The sequence below is a fragment of the Streptopelia decaocto genome (assembly GCF_964273445.1).
Source record: "Streptopelia decaocto genome assembly, chromosome: 4".
Taxonomy (NCBI): domain Eukaryota; kingdom Metazoa; phylum Chordata; class Aves; order Columbiformes; family Columbidae; genus Streptopelia; species Streptopelia decaocto.
The window spans coordinates 51,468,904-51,489,426 of NC_138658.1; the positions used below are offsets into that span (position 1 = coordinate 51,468,904).

General features: G+C 37.9%; 1 protein-coding gene across 1 annotated transcript in view; it reads left to right on the top strand.

Moving 5' to 3' along the window:
- Positions 1-4,314: 4,314 nt before the first annotated feature.
- Positions 4,315-20,523, top strand: part of GABRA2 (gamma-aminobutyric acid type A receptor subunit alpha2) — a 56,245-nt gene continuing 40,036 nt past the window's right edge. Inside the window, exons 1-2 of the mRNA XM_082051021.1 lie at positions 4,315-4,668; positions 7,263-7,378. Of these exons, the coding sequence (XP_081907147.1) occupies positions 4,598-4,668; positions 7,263-7,378 (187 nt within the window). The 5' untranslated portion in view covers positions 4,315-4,597. The remainder of the gene's footprint in view (positions 4,669-7,262; positions 7,379-20,523) is intronic.

Sequence of the window (20,523 nt, forward strand, 5' to 3'; positions counted from 1 at the left end):
TCTTTTTGCTCAGATTAGCATCCATGTAGCTACATGATGAACTAGTCTAGGGACTTAGTAAAAAACTAATTCCCTCTGTAGCTTTTTATTTGTTATTTTTCATTATTCACTAAGATAAGGTAAGATTAAAGTAACATACATATTTAAAATTACGCAGGCATTGTATTGTGGTTATGTATCTCAAACACTTGCATTTTTACATGAATGGTTTATATTTATTTTTTATAAATTTAAGAAGATAAATAAAATAGCCTTTCCAATAATGAATACCATATTGATTGAGAGATGTGTTTGATGCCTTTTTAGAGATTAAAACATTTATACAAATTATAGGAAAAAATATACTGCTATATCATATACAAAAATTTCTGAAATATCATTTCAATTTTCATATATATGTATCAGTTTACTGAATCCCTAGGATTATTGTTTTTATTCTTGAGGCTGAGTTGCTGGCCTAGATATAAGGGTGAGGATTATTCTCAAGAAGCACAAAGTATATGATGATTACCTCAATCTGCCAAAATTTTTGTCTGGAACTAGTATACTGCGGAATATACCCCAGATCAGCATACTGTACTGTTTGGCATTACTTTGTTATGTCCATAGCAGAAAATGTTTACTGCCATCTCCCTAATGACTGCAAAATTGAGGTATTGTTTTTGAGTAGTTTATTCTGCCTGAAAGATGGAGTAACTTTGTCATCTGATGATTCTTTTAAGCAAAATGGTAAAAGAACCATTTGATTAGTATTTTGCAGTACAGCGAATGCCTTGCCTGGGCTTAACCTCTCCTGTGATTCTGTTGCCTCTAAACTGGAAGGTGTGCTTATGAGATGGCACATACCTGCCGCGATGTTCAATCTGTCCTCACAAAGGAAGTCTTTCCAATCTCACAAAGGTATTGTGAAACACCATTTATCAGTGTGTGCAGAGCTTTGAGATCATTGTCAGGGGGAATAATAGGATTGTAAGGTCCTTTAAAAATATATTTTAGAATATCAAAATAATAGGGATTGAATTCTAGTTGTATATTTCAGCAAATACAGCAGAAAATAAATACAGCTCTATTAGTAAAACAATTTGTTTATACTGTAAAAATAACAATTCTTAGACGTGCTGTCTTCCAGTGGAATGTTTCAAGTCCTATTCAAACCAATGGCATGGCTCCCTACCTTCTAGGACACTTGCATCAGAACTCAGAAGAATCTCACAAACCTGATGATGCGTTGGACGCCACATATGACCCAGGTCTAACTGAAATTCAATAACGAATGGCAGTATTCAATACCACTCAGCAGATAATGCAGAAAGGAAAATTCCTTGTTGACTGTGCAGCTGAGGGGGCTCAAGTGCGTTGTTTCTAACCAACAAGAGCTAACACATCTAGCCATGTGAGCCATGCATGCTTGTAACCTAACAAAAGAATAAAACCCCAGTAATACCACACTTTTATCCTCAAATGCCTTCCAGTTCATCAGCAGCATGGGCTTTAAGGGTGTGGGACTATTGCAACAAACCTCTTGTAGTAATCATGTTGCCTCTGATCTCTCATACGTTGCCTCAGTAATCTGCCTGTGATTTTGGATGCTCCTGTCCAACTTGTCTGAGAATGCGAATGAGGAGTTCAAGATTCTGATATTTTAAGGTACGTGGTTTATCTGAAGTGTGACTTCAATGCCTGAAGCTATGGCAAATCTCAAAGAACCTCACAGGTAATTGCGATTAGAGCCTAAATCCCATTTTTCTGGGGGAAGGCTTTGAGCACAAGCTCATTATAAATACATACCTACCCCATGTGGCTTTTGAAGAATGACAATATGCTGTCATTGCAACAAGGAAACACTGTGACTGCTTTCCATAGCAAATGTGTTTTTTTTTTTATTTTTTGATGCAAGTCACATACAAAGATTGGATCCTAGTTCCGTATTGTGGTTACTGAAGTGCCTTTTCGGAAGGGAAGTCACGAATACCTGTGGAAAATAAATTATTCTGCTTGTATAATGTAACATATTTCACATAAGACTAAATCACAGAAGCTCTTCACTCTTAATGTTTTTTTTTCTGTATATTGATATTTGTGCAGTCACCGTATCTTAGGACAAGTAGTTAAAACTTGTTTTCTTTACAGTGAGGGTTGATTCTGCCTTTAGTGTCTGTTGTCAATTCTGCAGCTGTTAATTCCTAATATGTGAGGCAGGCAGATCTGAAGAAGATTTTAGATCGACTGTTGATGCTTAACTGATCAGATAATGAAGAACTGTAAGCAGAAGAATTTTTCAGATCTGGAAAGGGAAAGACAAGTGCCTTGTACCTTAGGCATGTCCAGGGTTAAATGGCTGCTGAATGAGTGTTCTTTGGTTTTGAGTTTTTGCACTTGTGTCCTTCTCTTTGTTATTTTCCCATAGTTTAGGCTGTCATTTTACTGGTTATTTAAAAACAAAGAAATCCAGCTTGCTCCCTCTCTCTTTGCAATCTTACCGCAAGTTATGAAATATGTCAAAGTTGGAAGTAACAGATCATTTTGACAGCCCAAGCACTGTTCTTCCTTTTTTTTGACTCTCATGCTGTGCTGTGGAGTCATTAAGCCACTAGAGAAGGAAAACAAGAGAACGTCCAGTTGCAAGCAGCAAACATTAGAAACAGGAAACAGAGGAAAAACAGCAGAAGGGAAAGTAGGAAAAAGAATTTGTCAGTTTTGGTAGTTGATTCTATCGTTAACTGATTTTTTTTTTCCTCATCATCATGTGTGTGCATAGAACTTCACATGTTCATTTTGGTATTGATGCAGAAGCAAGCTTCAGCAAAACAACTTCAGTGAAAACACAATAAGCAGGTAGGCCAGTGATGCCAGTGATGTTAAGAGGATAATTGAGAGCTCTGTTTTCAGCAATTAACAGATGGAAAGGAGGTGGATGGAGATTTTATTTCTTTTTTTTCTTTTTTTTTTTTTTTTTTTTAAACAGCAACGTTATTGCTGGTGTTATTTAATTATTTCCAAGTTAATGATGCAAAATGAGGATACACTAAATATAAACTCTTTAATTGTCAAGCCTGTCCTGATCTACTTGCACCGGAAAAGCTGAAATCAATGGGAATGAATTCTAGCAGTGGTCCAGTTTCTGCCAAAGGACCCGGTATAAGAAAGGAGGGCAACGTGCTGTAAAAGACAATACAACAGAAAGTAATGCAATCTGAGCGAAAAAGGAAGGTTTGTTTTCTTGGCTGCCTGCATCTTGAGCTCACTTTAAATGATAGACTTTTCTTCTCTCTGCATTTCAATTAGACTGTGCCAATGGGCAAGTGGGGTAAGGAATATTAATGAGGCAGTCTCAGAGCGAAGGTGGGAACCGGGTCTCGGCGGTTGTTCCCAACGCAGACCGAGAAGGGCGCAGGGCGCTTGTTTGGGTTATGCCCTATCAGGCACCTACTTAACACGGGGTGATTAAAAGACTGAGAAGGGCCAGGGAAAAGGTGCTTCATCCTTCCGGGGACCGCTTTTCCCCCCGTTCATCGTGCGCGCGTGGGCGAAGTTGCCGCGCCCGCCCGCTCCGCGCAGGCTGTAAGGCCGCGGAAGCCCGCGTGGCAGGAGCCGCCGTTCAGCAGGGTGACTTGCATCTTCCCCGCTCCCGCGCCGGCCCGGGGGCCGTGGACGCCCTGACGCCCCCGCGCGCCCCACCGCACCCGCGGAGCCGCCGCCCGCGCGCACGGCCCCCGCCCGCCCCCGCGCACCGGCGCGCGCGCCGCCCGCCGCCCCCCGCGCGGACAGGCACGCGCGCGCGCCCGCGGCTCCGGTGCCGCTCGGTCCCGGGCGCGCTCGCCGCCGCCGCCCCGCGCTCCCCGCCGCCTCCCGCCCCGCTGGCGCCCTCCCGCCCCCCACCCCCGCCCCGGCTGCGCGCCCGCTGCTCGCAGGTAGGGTCCCCGGGGGTCCCCGCCCGCCGCGGGCAGCGCGGGCCGGCGGCGGCTCCCCCAGCGGCCACGGCGTGGCCCCCACGGCCGCGGGCAGCGCCTGCCCCTGGCGGGGCTCTGCCGCGGTCCGCAACTAGTCGCCCTGCGGGGACCGCTCCCCCTCTCCCGCGCCCCGGCGGCTGTCGCCGGTGTTTTGCCGAGCAGCTGTCAAACGTGTTGGGCGCTCGGCGGCGGCTGGGGGCGGCTCGCCCGCGGTCCCCGCACCGAGCCCCTGCGAATGGCGTGACTCCCCCCCGTCGCCCGCCCCCCCCACGCCCCCCCGGCTGCGGTGTGCAGTAGTGAGGCGAGGAATGGTTAAAGCCCCATCTCTTTATGCACACATTTTTTATTTTTTGTTCCTTTTCGTCTTGGGGCTTTCAGCTTACGGAAAAGGAAAGCATCTGATGCGTCTGCTCACATGCCACTTTTGATCATACGTTGCCTCTTTGCACAGAGCAGGATCGTTGGGAAAGATGGAGATACAATAAGTTGCTAGTAGTGAAAAGTGCTGCAGAAATCCAGTGGTTTCCTTTCTCCACTGAAGTGACATATTTTTCCTCGGGTTAAGTTGAAAGCACCGCTTGACGGAGACTGTAGCTGAGAGAGGGTTTGTGTTTTTCTTGCACGGTTAGGTTTTGCAAAGAGCAGCGATGAAGAGGAAACTGGCACTCTCCGAGATGCAGTTGGTTCTTCTCGTTTTATCGGTGTGGCTACCAACAAGGTGAGAGGATGTTTAATTTTGTTGTTCAGTACAGACATGAGTATTACAATCTGCTAAAGGTAAGCTTGGGTGAGAGGTTATAAAGTATAGGACATAGTAATGTAATAATAATAATAATAAAAATAAAATCTTTCTTAGCTGTTTGAATGCAGTATTACATAGTTTCCAGAGCAAATGCAGTAGGAGAAGGCAGTGTAGCCTAGTGTCTGGTCCTTAAACAGTTTGTGAATTGATGCTTTATTTTACCATTAAAAATGAAAACAACTAATTCCTTTAAATGCATTATCAGATCTTAAAGATTTATTTGAGTTACTGTATCACTGTGATTCTGTTCCATACAGAACAGTTAAAATGGAGAAATAGATTATCGTGAAGTCAAATAACAAATCACAGTCTCTAAAATATTGCTCGCATATTTTTTAATATGGGCATGCCTTTTTTTTTTTTTTTGGACAACATAACAGAATTCAAAATGATACTTAAGCTCTAAACCTCTAGGTGGAGACAGCATACAACTTCACAATCACATCATAAAACAATAGCCTTATTTATTAATAAACTTTTCTTATGTTGTTCAAAGTTCTCAATTTCTAAAGTGACAACATATGAGCAAGTAATTTTAATCATGTTATAGTTTTGTGTTGCCCATAGTCCCTAAACATGCAATTAATTGTAGTTTGTAACTTTGATTTACTTGCTTTGGTTCTGACTGCAGTAGGTCTTGTCCTGATATGGTAAGGGTCATAAGCTAAATCATGCATGTTTCCTCTGACTGAAAAAGTCTGCATTTATTTTTGTCTCTTTCCTAGTGAACAAAATATTTCCTGAAACTATGTTTCCTATTTCATTTTATGCTTAACTATGGTGCAGTATTAGTTGAGTCACAGTGGGCCAGATCCTGGAAACCCTCCTCAAGTGAGTAATCTCAGTGACGTCAAAGAGACTATGTGCGTAATTAGGGAGTTTATGCCTGAGTAAAGTTTATAAGATTCGACCCTAATTTGATATAATTGCATGATCCAATTTTTTAGTGGTATCTTGAATTCAAAAAAATGGTGTATCTCAAAAAGAAGCTTAAAAAATGGCAGAGACAGTACAGAAATACATTTCAAAAATAAAAAAGGAGACATCCAGTAATTAAAATGAAGAAAAACCTCTTGCATCAGTAAAATAACACATGACATTTTGATATGTTCTTTATAAGTTATCTGATTTTCATAGATTCTGTGGTTTATGTGATGGAAATCACAGACTGCAATGATTTACATTTAAAGACTTCCTCCATGCTGTTGAATTGGGGACCAACATAAAGCCCTGTTTTTAATTGTGTTATAGCTTGCTTTAAAGAAAATGTCACCCAAACTTACTTTTGATTTGGAGCAGGAAGAAAGCATGCTCGTTTTTATGACATAATTAATAATTCAGAATACCTTGGCCAGTAGTTCATTTAGATATGATTGTTAGGGAATAGACTGCCTTAGCTTATTTGATAAGTACTCAAACATTTCATGTTAAAAATGTAGATGTCTGAAAAAGGTATAAATAATAATGCATGCAGCATATGCTGCTTTACTTCCTTGATACTAATATTCCAGTATTAAGTAGGTAATAGTGATGAGCTTGTGCATTTCACATACATAGTACTTAAGATTTTTGGCACAGTAGTGTTTGCATGTGTAAGGCTTTCTGCATGGGAGTATTTCCCCAGTACACAATCCCCTTGGTCTAGGTGTCCAGGACTGTGAGAACTCTTCACCACCACAGCTGCCTGGGCAGCAGATTCATGTTCAAGCTCCTGGTGTTTTCCACAGATGTATGACCCATAAAGGCTGTAACATCTCTTTCTTTATCGGGGAAGTTTGAAACAATCAGGGATCTATAGTTTCTTCTTGACACTTCGTTTATATTTTTTTCTATCTAACTTTCCTAAGGTTTGTCTGCACCTAGTGGGACATCAGATAGTGTTTTTTATAACAAAATAACATTTTAGAAACATGAGGGCTGTCCACAGCTATCCTGCGGCTTGCTAGTCAGCATCGTTGTTCCCACCCACCAAATACTGACATCAGAGGACTCCCTGAGCATGATCACTGGAGTTTTCCCTCATGTTAGTTCTTCTAGTCATGTACGTTACATGACCATTGGGTGGAAGCATATCCACAGGATTTATCCAGAGATAGAATATACTTAGGTGAAGACAGATAGCACAGAGCTGGAAGGAGACAGTTTTGTGTGTGGGAACCTGGGTTATTAGTCTGGGAGTGACATGTCACTGAGGCCTGGAAAACTCCTTTAGGCTTTTGCACCTGCACAGCCAAGTGCAACACTACTTGAAGTAGTGTTCATGGTGATGCGATGTGGACTAGAAGTAGAGGCTACTGGAAAACGACTACCTGGAAATTTTAAATAGTATACAACTGACTCTTAAGTATCTGAACATGTTATATTAAAATTGTGTATTAATATACTCTTAACTACTCCCTTCCTGTTAGAGGGCAATAATTTATATATTCAAGACCAGTCTGCAAAAACTGCATTTTGAGTGTAAATGAAAACATATCTACCTCTTTCTAAAATGTAAAATGTCCATTTAGATCAGTGCTGGCTGACTCCTTGGAAGACGAAGCTAAGAATAACATCACCATATTTACAAGAATTCTAGACAGACTTCTGGATGGTTATGATAATCGTCTCAGACCTGGATTAGGAGGTAATAAAAACAATTAAAGATTGATTTAAAAAAATCAGTTTTAATGTTCAGATTTTATGCAGTGATATTCTTCCTTCAGTTTTTTTTTTTTTTTTTCCTAGCAACTGGTACATATCTTGATAAATTATTTATAACTCTATGTTCATCCAGCTGAATCATTTGAAGTTTGAGCAAGATAACATCTATGAATGGAAAGGAGGCACTTTCACACATTTATCTTAAGTAAAAAGAAAAAAAATCTGGTGATTTAACATAGTAAAACAGAATGAGAACAGAAATAACATCTGAAGCTGTTATTCCAGTCAGGGAATTTTGGTTGAGCAAGGAATGCAGGCTTGAATCCCTGCAATGCGATGAGTTTTCAGAAATCTGCACAAGTGATTTGTGTCGTGTGTGTAAAATGCACATTTGAGATTAATTCCTTGTCCCAGTAAATTCAATGGGGATATTGTATCTTTGACTTCCTTAGAATTAGGGTTTCATTGGTAATTAGCATGCTGTTTCTGGGTACCTTGCTTGTATTTGGGCATTAAAAAAAAAAAAAAAAAGAAAGAAATAAGGGAATATTGGAGGACAGAGGTCACTGCACTCTTGTGCCATGACTGTCAGTTATTTTTCAAAATGTCAGTTCACATTTTCATTTTAGACCTGTATGCCAGCCCATGTAAGTATGTAAGAAAGAAATTTAAATAATTTTTTGGTGTTGGTAGTATTACTGTGCAGAAGGGTCTCTATGGTATGGAGAAGGGCAGAATATCTTATTTTTGATAACATTTTATCTACCATTGTTGCTTATGTACAGATTATACTATTTAACATAAATATTTATGTATTTAATATAACAATGTTTATTATTATTATTAGTAGTAGTAGTTAACAGTTAACAGTTTTGGCAATTGTAATTTTCAACCTGGAGACTGTTGCACCTTGCTAAAACTAATTCTAGTGCAAAATTCCTGGGAGCCGTTCCTGTTCTTGTTGATTTCAGTAAGATCAAGCCCAAAGCTGGAGACCTGCTCTGACTTGCATGGAAATTGCTCTAACAACTCTGTTTGATCAAACAGGGAATTAGTTAAAGCTCACAGTTTTTAGCCAAGATTTGTCCATCCTGACCTGTGACTCTGCTGCTGTTTTGGTTCTGGGGGATCTTGTCTTGTGTCTGACACAGCACAAAGAGGGAGCTGGTGCTGGCTGGCAAGACTTTTCTCATTATACATTAATCTTAACCTGGAATATCTTTTCATTTCCATTTCTGGCCTCTGTACAGTGAAGACCTGTGAAATATTTTATATTTAAGGACTTTTTAATTAAGATGATCCATAAAATGAGACAGCACTGCAAATGTGAGAATTTGTGTAGTGATATTTTGCACAGAGATTTGCTTTCTTTGCAAAATACCTGAATTTAAGACTTTCGACACAGTATGAACATACAACGCCTTGCAAGTGACTTGGAGAAACATTTCATATCATAAAGGTCATGTTTAATTGGCAGGGGTTTTAAAATTATTTTTTAAATTAGAAAAATAATGAAAAATTCTTGTTTACAAAAATGAACGTGCCATTTAATGAGAGCAGTCTGCAGTTCTTTTGCTAGCATTTATTATTTTGGATATTCAAATCTATATTGGTGATATCACAAATATTAAAAACTATTTTTCTAATGGATTTTTATTTTAGATTTTAGATTTTCCATTAATTCAAAATAACTCCCTCTTTTATTTTGCCAAGGCTCTTAGGTAATTAAAATATACTTTGGAAGCATAAAAACTGAAGAATTAACATCTGTTTGATATTGGCATACATGGCAATCAACCCATGCGGAACATGTGTGAAATGAAACTGTGTCATGCATATTAAACCATGATGATTCATGATGCATTAATGTTAATCTGCAAGAATACTTCAACTGTAGGTAGAGAGATTCCTATAGTTTAAAAGAATGCTTGTAAATTCAATTGTGATAATCCATATGAAATATGCTAAACAGTGCTTTCTTACATAATGCTTAGTAATTACTGAGTTTTGTATTTCAGAAATTTTGTAACATTTTATTCCTATATTTCTATTAACATGTACCTTGGAAAGAAAAATGGAAATACTACATTTTTTTTAAATGTTATGTGGCTAGTGAGTCCTGATATTTTCTAAAAGTGGTTTTGCATAGATGACTGCATTTTGACCATGCCACATGTCATTAATTTAATATACTAAGTCTCAGTTCTGTTCCACTTGCATTTATATGAATCTGAAACAATTCAGTTCAAACCAGTAGAGCATTTACTTTGACATAGCAGCTTGCATTATTCTGCTAAACTACTATGACTGAAGTCACAATCTGGCCCAATGTGCTACAACAGAAATAGTCCATGGTCTGAAATGGATTCTTTTAAAGTCCTCTGAAAGCAAGAAATGTTCACCAGCCCACTTTTACCTGTTGTAAGACATTTTCAGAGATGTCTTCTAGCAAAAATTCAGCTCATTGTGAAGAATTATTTATCTCAAACATGTTTTTAATAATGAAAAGTGTTAGCTTAACACTGGCATTTCAGCTAAGTAATTGTCTGGGAATTTGTTCTTGAGTTTAGGGGTAGATTTATAATTAATTTTACTGGAAGACTTGATGTGGGTACTTATAGTATGTAACTTGATGCTTGACTGATACATCAATACACTGCAGAAGTGAGTACTATTTTCTCTAGACTGTTAAGGCAGCTTTAACTTTTGCTCGTGATGCAGCTCTGTCGTATAAACAGATTTTGGCTATTGGCCGTCCTAGCAGCTGGGGTCCTTGAATCATGTATGAGCACGGTAGTGATGCGATAGTCTGCAAAGTGGGTGTGGGCAGGGAAAAGAAAATACTGCACTGTCCCCTGAAGCTGGAAATATCTCATATGATTTGGAGAATACCCCAGCCTCCTGCCTTCATATGAATAGGCATAAGAATATTCAAGCGGAGATAATTTTTTCTCTGTACTCATTTTACGCTTAGCACAGGATTGCAGCTGCAACACTCTTGACTAAACTGTCAATTTCGACCTGAACTATTTTACCTAAACATTCTGTGCCATTTTTGTTTAGACATCAAAATAAAGTACAAGTTCAGTTTCAAAACAAATTCTATATGTCATTAGCACTAATTTATATGAAATACAACCATGCAAATGATAAGTCATCCAGAGTTTGATTGTATATGATTTTCTTCATGAAGGCATTTTCTTCTATTTATTTACTGTAAAGTTTTCGAGGCACTTAGGTTAGCACTTTTCCATAAATCCTTTGATTCTTATTAGCATGTAGAAAAAGAAATCCACACAACAGCGGACACTAAAACTAATCAAGGGACCAAAAGAGAATTTAGATCTTCAAATGGTGAGACACCAGTGTTCAAGCTGAGATACAGCTGCATTCAAATCTGGAAGTGACTGAATTATTTGTCTGCTCTGTCTGCTTTCATCTGCCCCATGGACAGACATGATTAAAGGAAAAAGGGACATAGATTAAGGCAGTCGTCTCTTTTAATATGTTGATGTTGTTGTGTATTAGGTGTATCAACAAAAACATACTTATTTAAAAAAAAAAAATGTATCTTCATTTCAAGATGAAAAAGAAGAAGGAAAGGGGAAGAAATAGAGATGTTGCTAGGATTTTGATATCATGTTGGATGCTTCAGTAATCTTACAATCTCCATAAGTTATTCAGCCGGCTTTGCTTTCTCATGTTGGAAATTGGTCATTTCCAGAAGCTAGATAACTTCTGTCTATTCTACTCTCCCAAATGTATAAAATATAATTGAATATAACACTTAGAAAATATAAAACTTAAATGCTGAAAAAAAAACATAAAGGGAAGGTACAAGGACAGAGGACTGGACTTCATAGCCTGAAGACCAGATTTTCAACTGCTGTATTGACATCGAAAAGAGCTATGCAAGTTTATATAATCTGAGGATCTTTCCACAAACTGTAGTGATTCTCACCAGCTTCAAGAATGGCATTCTCATTATAACCAAAGAGGTGAATGTTGGTTATTAAAAAAACTGAGAAAGATCAGACAGTAGAAAGGTGAAAACTAAATGCCACTGTGGTTCCATTTTGAAGGATCCATCTCTGCTGCAAGGTGACTTTCTGGGGCTCTGATGCTTGAACTAATAATCTCCATTGCATTTCACTTACAGACATAGCAAAACCTTTTTTTTTACAACATTTTGTAGATATTGAGCAGGAAAACCAAAGAGAACTGAGAAGAATTATTTCTGATTATTGTTATGAGAGATGGTGAGCAGTGAGCACTTGTCTTTGCAGCACTGGATATATCATTGCATAGAAATGTTGCAGAAGTGTAGAGTATCAGACTCTATGATTAAAAGCTGTATGATGTGCTCACCAATATGAGCTAAAAGGGAAAAAATCTTTTTTTCCCAGAAAACTCTTCCTCCCAGCTCCCAGATCAAGAGAGTTATATATATATATATGTATATGGGTGTGATAATCAAAGAGTTGTATGTATTCAGTTGCCAGGAAACAAGGCCATGCTCATATGCTGATAATCTGCAATATGTTAAATTTAGGGCAGTGTGTTTATATATCTTTGTGACTCAGAGTTTTTAACTGGTTTTAGAAGAGTTTGTAGCTGTAGCAGTCCCCTAGCAGGGCATTCAAATCTTAGCAGTGTTTGTCAGCCTCGTCATGCTTAATACACATTCTGAATATCCTAAAAGAAGGTCCTTTGAGTATTTTTGCTGCAGAACAATATAGGAAAGCTTTCACTACTGTGAAAAGTACTGTTCCCGTGTTCAGTTCTGGTTGCTTCCTTAGCCCTTCTTTGCTCCAATTTCACCTTTTGGAAATGGTGATGTCTCTCTGTCTCTCTGCGGAGCAATTCAGAGCAGCACTTGCATTTTCTGAAAGTCCACTATCTATGTAGTTATGCTGGGATACAAGGAGTAAGCTACCTTATGCTCTTTCTTGGGCGTACCTGGAAGGGTCACATGGAATCTGGCCATAATAGTGTTTTCTAAGGAGTCAGAGAGAAAGTCAGATTAATTTATGTTGGAGTTGTGGGTAATGTGTATTGGCAAAAAGCATTCCTTGTAAAAAAATGGAAAAGCAATAAGGGGAGGATATGAAAATCTCATTTAATTAGTTATCCAGGGCATGCAGATGGTGCTAAAATCTAAGAACAGAACTAACTCAGTAGCTGAAGCATTCTACAGAATGAATCATTAGGAAAGTAGAAGGATAAAACACCCTCAGAAACTGTTGCGATACTGAACAACAAACCAGCAAAAAATTATGTAGGATAGGATAATGGCTGAGGAGCTAAACAAAGCTTATTTATTTATTTATTGAAAGTCTGTGGATAAATCAACAGTGATGATATCAAAATAAAATTAATGTTACAACTGTGCAGAGTGTTGCAATCAAGGAAAGTGTTGCACTGTGCAAAGTGGCAAAGTGTTATGCTTCACAATGGTTAACAAAAATCTAGGTACTTTACTGTAAAGTTTATATGCCTATGAAGGAGCCTGTCTGGGAGGATCTCCCAATCTCCCAGTTCACTGAACATGCATATTCAGTACTGTTTTTTTTTTTTTTTTTTTTTTTTTCCTGGCAAAGTATCAACATTTGCTTCTAAAGCTAGAAATACTGCTGATGACACCAAGGCTGAATTAAGGTTTTGCTTACTTTTATCTCAAATATAATGAAGACATGAAAGCAGATCCTGCAGATTCCTGTGGAGCTCATTGTTGGAACTCCTTGTAAATCAGACTGATGGGATGGTTTAATTTTTCAACCAGATTTGATGGGCTAAGACAAACATCACCTTTTTTTCAGTGATACCTTTATTCTGGGTTATTTGGAAAGTGGTTGAAATGCAGTGGCCTTGCTGATATCCAAGGTATTCTGCTGTTGACGGCTTCCCACTAAGCCCTCTTATCATGTTACATAAATCTTGCAGTGAGTTTGCTATCTGAAATATAGAGCTGCTTCTCACCCAGGCTGACTATTTTTAATAGCCAAGTTCCAAGGAACTGCAATGTTACAGTTCCAAAATTTTTATTACCCGCGTGGAGTGATACAATTTGTGTAATGCCACCTGAATTGGAAATATAACTATTATTTAAACAATCTAACTCTGAAACATTTGCAGAAATATTTAAAAGCATTAGAAATTTGTCCAGGATATATTTGGGGGATTTTAATGGATTTCATGGATATTTAGTAGTGGATTTTAACCACCAAAGAGTGAATTTGAAATGTAGAAATCAATGTGTATATGCTTACAATGAAAAAAATGTTAGTCCTTCTGTAGCAACAAAGACACATTTTATAATACAAAATTGGTATTGTTCTGGGTTACACTAAAAGGTGTACTTATAAATGGTATCAGGGAAATCCTTTAATGTTAACTGCTATTGTGTAGCCATGAAGTACTCAGTTTCCTATATGCTTTGTATAGGAGACACACAATGTTACATTTCAAATCTTTTCTTTACTAAGATGTACCAAAGAAAGAGTGCTAACTAAGGAATATAAGAAGGAAGATATAGAGATCTCTTATTCAATTGTATAATCACCTAAAGATATTATAAGGTTTATTATTCATAAACAATCCACTGTGACAAACAGAAACTTGGGGATAAACAGGAAAGATCTGGAAAAACATGGAGGACATATCCTTTTTAAGGTTTTTTTGCCTTGGATTTTCTAACATTCAGCAGAAGCTGGGATTTGACTAATAGATTAAAAGTGACTCTAGCCACATTATTCCCACTATCACCATAACTTAGAGTCCTGAAAAGGGTTTAACATGGGAAAATACAGTATTTTATTTCATTGAGTCATTCTCAGTTTACTTTGTCGTCATTAGATGGGCAGTGTAGGGAACCAAAAAGCTGTACAACACTGTGCATCTGATTTTTAGAATGAGTAGTGTGTAGAGAGAGAAGTATTTCATCAACAAGGATCGTGCAGAAGGACATTGTAATTGCCTGTACATTTAAACTGCATCTGCTTTGTGTTTTACAGTATTTTGGTCTGTATTAGTTGTTCGTATTATTAGCTACTATTAGTATCTAACCATAGCTTCTAAAGACTCCAGGAAACAGACATGAAGTAGAACATAACACTGTTTTTCAACAGCCTAGTGCCAGGGTAATACAAGCCAAAGCGAAAAACCATCATGAGCAAGGAATGAGGGAAATGGCAGGAGGGCAGAACAAAATAGATGGAGAGTGAAGAAGGGAGATAAAATGGTGATACTAAACACTGACCACTTTTAGACAACTGGCAGATTAAGATAGCTGAATAATATTTTTTTTCAAATACTCTTTGAAAGCTTGAAAGTAGAATAACGTAAGCAGTTTCATCATTATGGTATATGCCTGTATATGAATTTCTGACAGTAATGATTTTCAACAATGAGTTTTCTGTCTCAAAAAGCAGCTATAGAGGATACACCACATAACGTTTTGTGTTGCTGTATAATTCACTAGCCTGCTAAATTAAAGCATCAGCAGAAGATTTTGAATTAGTACTGTCAAAAGTCTAATAAATTTTAATGATAAGAATCAAAGCACTTTAATATGCCAAAATTAATCTTTACAAACTTTTTAATGTCTGTTTTTTCAGGTTAATGCTTGAATTAAATTAATCACAAGCTAAAGGAGTTTTGTTTACCACTGTCATCCTAATAATGATTTGCTTTATAATGAAGAATATGTCAGCACTATTTTTCTGAAATAGTCTGTGTGTTAGGAAGGTATGATTCTGCTAACCTTCTGGAAGTGGTGTTTCTATTTGGGAGCCATTTGTGTGATTATTTTCTAGCACACAGCTCTTGATTTACATTACATAGTTCATTGTCATATGTTGAGGCTATTTAATAATTAGAGCAGTTAACTCTGTGAAAGCAGCGTAAATCAATTTCCCTTTTACCTGGGATTATTGTGCACATCAGAGGACATGAAACATTTCAGTAAAGTTATGTTGCTGCAGTCAGAGATTGGATTTAGTTGCATCTGACCAAATTAAATTTATTTTTTGTGTCTATACACACATACTTGGTCCTGCACATGCATTTTTTTTGTTGAACCAGTAGAGATCATGCATCCTAATCTGCAATGTGTTTGGGAAAAACATGAATGCTCCATGTTCTATCTGCTTACTATGTGTTTCTTGCGAACTGTGAATTACTTATCTTGTAATCTTGTAATGTTATGACTAATAGAACTGATTGCAATCCAAATTCAGTGCCATGGACCACTGACCTTTGCTATGTTCTGACACATACAGTTCAATAAGAATCAGTTAAAAACTGACGTATGCTATAAAACCTACATGTCCATTATATGCACATCATGACTTTTCTCACATCAATGACACTGAAAATGTATCAGAGAACTCGGACTACTTTGCAAAAGGAGTGACTTTTATATTAGAGTAGATACAGAAGGTCCATGAGGGCGAAGTAACCAGGAGGTGTGACCCACCGTTGGTAATGGAACGGACCCATGTCTCCAAGCTCCAGTACAGTGCTTTGTTTTGCAGGTCACAATATTTCTAATACCAATTTGACCTGACTGAGGAGGTTTATACAGAAGATATCTTCCACCTGGAAAGGTGACTTCTAAATAAGCTGTTTTTTTGAAACTCCTAATTGTTTTCTTGAAGTGTTTCTAGGCTGCTTGCATTTGTGATCTTTCATGTGAATGCAGTTTCCTGGAATTACCTATCTGCATTTAACACCCTCTGTCTCAATTTTAAAAATTGCATTCTCTTGATTCCTTGAAAACCTGAATGTCAGAAAAGCAGTGTATCTTCTGACTGAAAGATTAGGAGTTATTCTTCTCTTTGTTGGTTTCTGTTGCTTGGTGCCAATTCTCTCATCCAAGAGAGAGGTCATTGTCTTCCAATGCATTCCCTGCTTTTTCTTTCTTGTATCCATTCTCAGTTGTCCTAGGATAATAGGTTCTTCAGACCACTCCTATCAGGAGATTGGGAGTTATTACCTTTATGATCCTTTATTATCGTTTTCAATTCCCTCAAATGTGTGAGCCTTTCAGCACAACACCAGAGAGCAGAAATGAAATGGAGGAGGAAGGAGAATCTGTATTTATCTTTCAAGAATTTAGCGGTGGGTTGAGGGGACAATTCCTGCCCTGAATATACTAGCCTAATGTTTTAGAACAGGGGCATCAAACTCTTTTTCACCCAGAGCCAAATCAGCCTCGTGGTTGCCTTCAAAGGGCCGAATGTAATTTTAGGACTGCATAAATGTAACTATTCCTACACTTACAGTCCTAAAATTGTAGGAAAAGTGTAGGAATAGTTACATTTATGCAGTCCTAAAATTACATTCGGCCCTTTGAAGGCAACCACGAGGCTGATTTGGCTCTGGGTGAAAAAGAGTTTGATGCCCCTGTTCTAGATATTTCTCTCTGACTGACAATCTAAAGACTGCTGTAGATGCCTTTTTATTCTGATTATTTGAAATAATTTATATTTTTCACAGTTTAGAGGCAAAAACCAGAACTTTGAGCCTTAGATTTAGAGCTGTGTTGATAAAACCTCTCTGCCATACTGAGGGCATGCCAGGGCATTTCACAGACTGTCCTTATCAGTGTTCATAGTGTTAATTGACTACTGGTGAACTTCTTTCTACTAGATCTTTAAATGTGAATTTGGTACTGCATTGCCTCACGCAGTTTCTGAACAAAAGGGAAGATATTTCCTCCTGGAGAAGTAAATAAATAAATGATGATGAGAAAGGAGAAATATAAATGCCTGTTGTTTGAGATAATAGAGTGGTCACATCCTTAATAATCCCTCTCTATCTGCTGGGTACTAAAAGCTGTCAGAGATATTTTTTTTTTTTTTAACCAGGCTTATTTTTTACTTGACCATAAAAAATGAACAGATAATCTTGTTTCCTACTGCATAATATGCTATTTTTAAAATAACAAATTGTTTTAAAATAATATTTTGTGTTATATGCTGTCTGCATTCTCAGAAAGCCAAAGTATCGGCTTAGAAGAATATGCATTTTAAGAAACTGGATTCTAATTAAATGCATATTAGGTATCATTTCAAATAAAGAAATAAACTGTTTTATATTTTCTGTCTGTAAAAAACCAACTGTTAATTTAATATTAAAAGCAGATTCTTGTCCCAAATACGTAGCCTTTCCACATTTAGAAGCCTGGCAGATTCTGAAAGTCCTATGGACAGCCAGAGGGTAATTCTCTTGTCACACACAACCATAAAAGACAAATTTGAGTCTGCCTAATCCAAGCTCTAGGAGTATCCTGGGAGTATGTTTTAGAGGAGATTCTGGGAAACACTTCTATCTGTAAAGTAGCTTGGAGACATTCAAGTGACTCAGCCGTGGGACTTTGGAGTGCTACAGTACACATTACACAGTATTAATCTGAGACCTGTTTTATTATTAACCAGATAACAGAAGAGTAACTGACAACTCTGTAACATGTTAAAATGGGATTTAAAAGAAGATTGCCCCATTATTGTCCATATTAGTATTTTTTGGTCATTAGGGAGCTACTTGTTCAATTTAAGTACTAATATGATTCTCTTTTGGGTCAAGTCATGAACTCCTTGTTTGTCTTGACTACTGTTTAGCAAGAAGCTAAAAAAAAACATTCTACGAATTGTCCTGCTGAACAAAAATTGTTAAGAATAAAAAAAGGCAGCTTGGCAGCCAGTCTGATTTGTGCTTTTCATGCATTTCAGCATCTGTGGGGATCAGAGAAGTGTAAAGAAAAAGTGTGCCTACCTGTTCTTATACATCCTGGCTATTTAGGCTGTTAACATACCCACAATCTCCAGCTGATTTTAGTAAATCCATGCGAGCTTTTTTAAGAATATTAGAGTTGTCTGGATAAACATTAATTTCCTGTCCTTCATAGTTATTTCACCTGGCTTAAAATAGGAACTGCTGGCTGGTTGCTAGAAGGATTAGAATGCTGTCTATTTTTTTGACAGTGTGTCACAATGTTCTGAAATGCTATTACAGAACTTCATACAGCGTTACCTATTAAAAATATATTCAAGGCTTCTGCTGCAAAAAATGCATTAAAAGTGCCCCCTAATACACAGCTCTATTAAATAAAGACACTACCTTTTTCTGCCATTGGTTCCTGTCATGCTTGAATGCAAAGTACAAGGCTAGCAAAGGAAAAAAGAACTGTAGTTCCATTTTTAATGACTATATGATCCAGGAGTATAGTAACCAGGCACTAAGCATGGACAGTAAAATGAAATGTCTGAAAGGATTGTCATTTTCAATGCTTTCTTAAGTCTGTTGATCTTCAGAGGAGCTCCATCAGCCTTTGGGACTTGGAAACGTGTGAATTTCATACTTTGCCCTGATAGCAGCAAGCCTTGGGAAGATGCCAACATCTGGTGACAATGAGCATTTGCCACAGAACAAGCAAGACTATTTTTCCCAGAGTTTCATCCTGGTTTCTGTCAGATCCAGGGTTCTAACTCTTTGTCATGGCTGACCACAGAGACAGGCATTCTCCAAAGGCTTCCTCTGAAGTTGACCGTCACCAGAGGAAGCCTTTTTCACTGATTTCAGGGGCCTCTGGCTACCCAAATCTTCATTAAATGATTATTGAGGGTAATAAGCACTGTGAAAATACTTGTTTTAGCTGAGAAAAAGCAGTGTGTAGCCAAAGGTTGAAATCCAATATGGAGTATCACAGTTCTGTGGTCGCTCCAATGTGAGTTCTGCAGCTATTTCCTATGTCCTTGATCAGGAAGAACTTTGACCTCTGGTGTTTTTCCGGGGAATTATGATTTTTTTTTTTCTTTTAAATGTTTAGAATGTGGGAAGGTACTGAAGGAGAGCTGCCTCTCATAACTTGTACTTTCAGTGGGAAGTTGACATGCTACCAGTATAAGCCAAAGTGACTCCTGGAGTGACTGTAATCTGGAGAAAACCTAGGCTGAGTAATCTTGGTTAGAAAAGCACCTGGGCCCATGTAAGATGAGATGAACAAGGAGATAAGCTAGCAACTAAAATCAAGTAAGTCAGGAGCCATTGTGCAATGAAGGCATATCTTAACAAGTCTAAACTCGGCCACTTCATGACTGTAAGAAGAAACTTGAAGCTGCTACTTTTTTAAAATGACACTGCTGCTATGGCGAGATGTGTTTTGGAGTACAGGAGGGTTTGGCAGAGTGAGTGTATCAAATGGGATGATTTATAAATCCTGTGAATTGGAATAAGCACAGAAATTAAAGCTGAAATTAGCCTAGAAGGGTAGTGCAGCAGAATTTACCAGGGTGTTCCATGACTGAGGTCATAAAATTCAAACATAAATTAAAAAAGAGAAAGAATTGTTCTGCCTTACCTGCATGCTATGATTTCCTTTCTAATAGCACAAGTCTCTAAGCAGATTGGATGGAAATATGGTTGCATGGGAGTAATAACTTTGCCATCTCTTCTTGTATGATGACATTGATTCAGGTCAGTCCAAATAATTACAGCATCACTTTATCAAAGTCTGCTCCCTTCCATTTCCAGACTTGTTTGAGTGCTCTTGTTCTCTTTGTCTTCCCCTGTCTCATTCTTTAGACAGCGTTGGGGCAGTCTGGTTCATTTAAGTTTCATCATGCTCATCCACCTGATCTAAACAATGCTGTAGTCGCATTTGTTACTCAGCCTGGTTATTATACGCATCCTGATGGAAGCTATGGTTTCTAAAGGGATAATACTTAGTGATCATGTTTTATTTTTCATTTGGATGCCATATAGTTCTGGTTTGCTGCCAAATGTGCTGTGTTAGCTATTAATAAGTTAATTTTACTTCAACCTTTTAAGTAACCCTTCTCAGTAAAATCACATTTCTTCTGGCCAAACTCAACTGTGTTTTCACTTTCATGTTTCTATTGAACATTTTGTGCAACTCCAACTAAAAATGTGTGAGGATGTAATGAAAAGGGAACGGAGACTGGGTAGATTTCATGATAGTCTGTCTTTATGGGAACAGATTTCATACTACCCATGTATTTTGATTGCCCTTCCCAATGATTTCATTCACTCCTTGTTCTTATTTTCCACATTTTTTCGCCGTTAATTTTAATGTAGTCAAGACTACCGTTTCTGATTACTCAATTG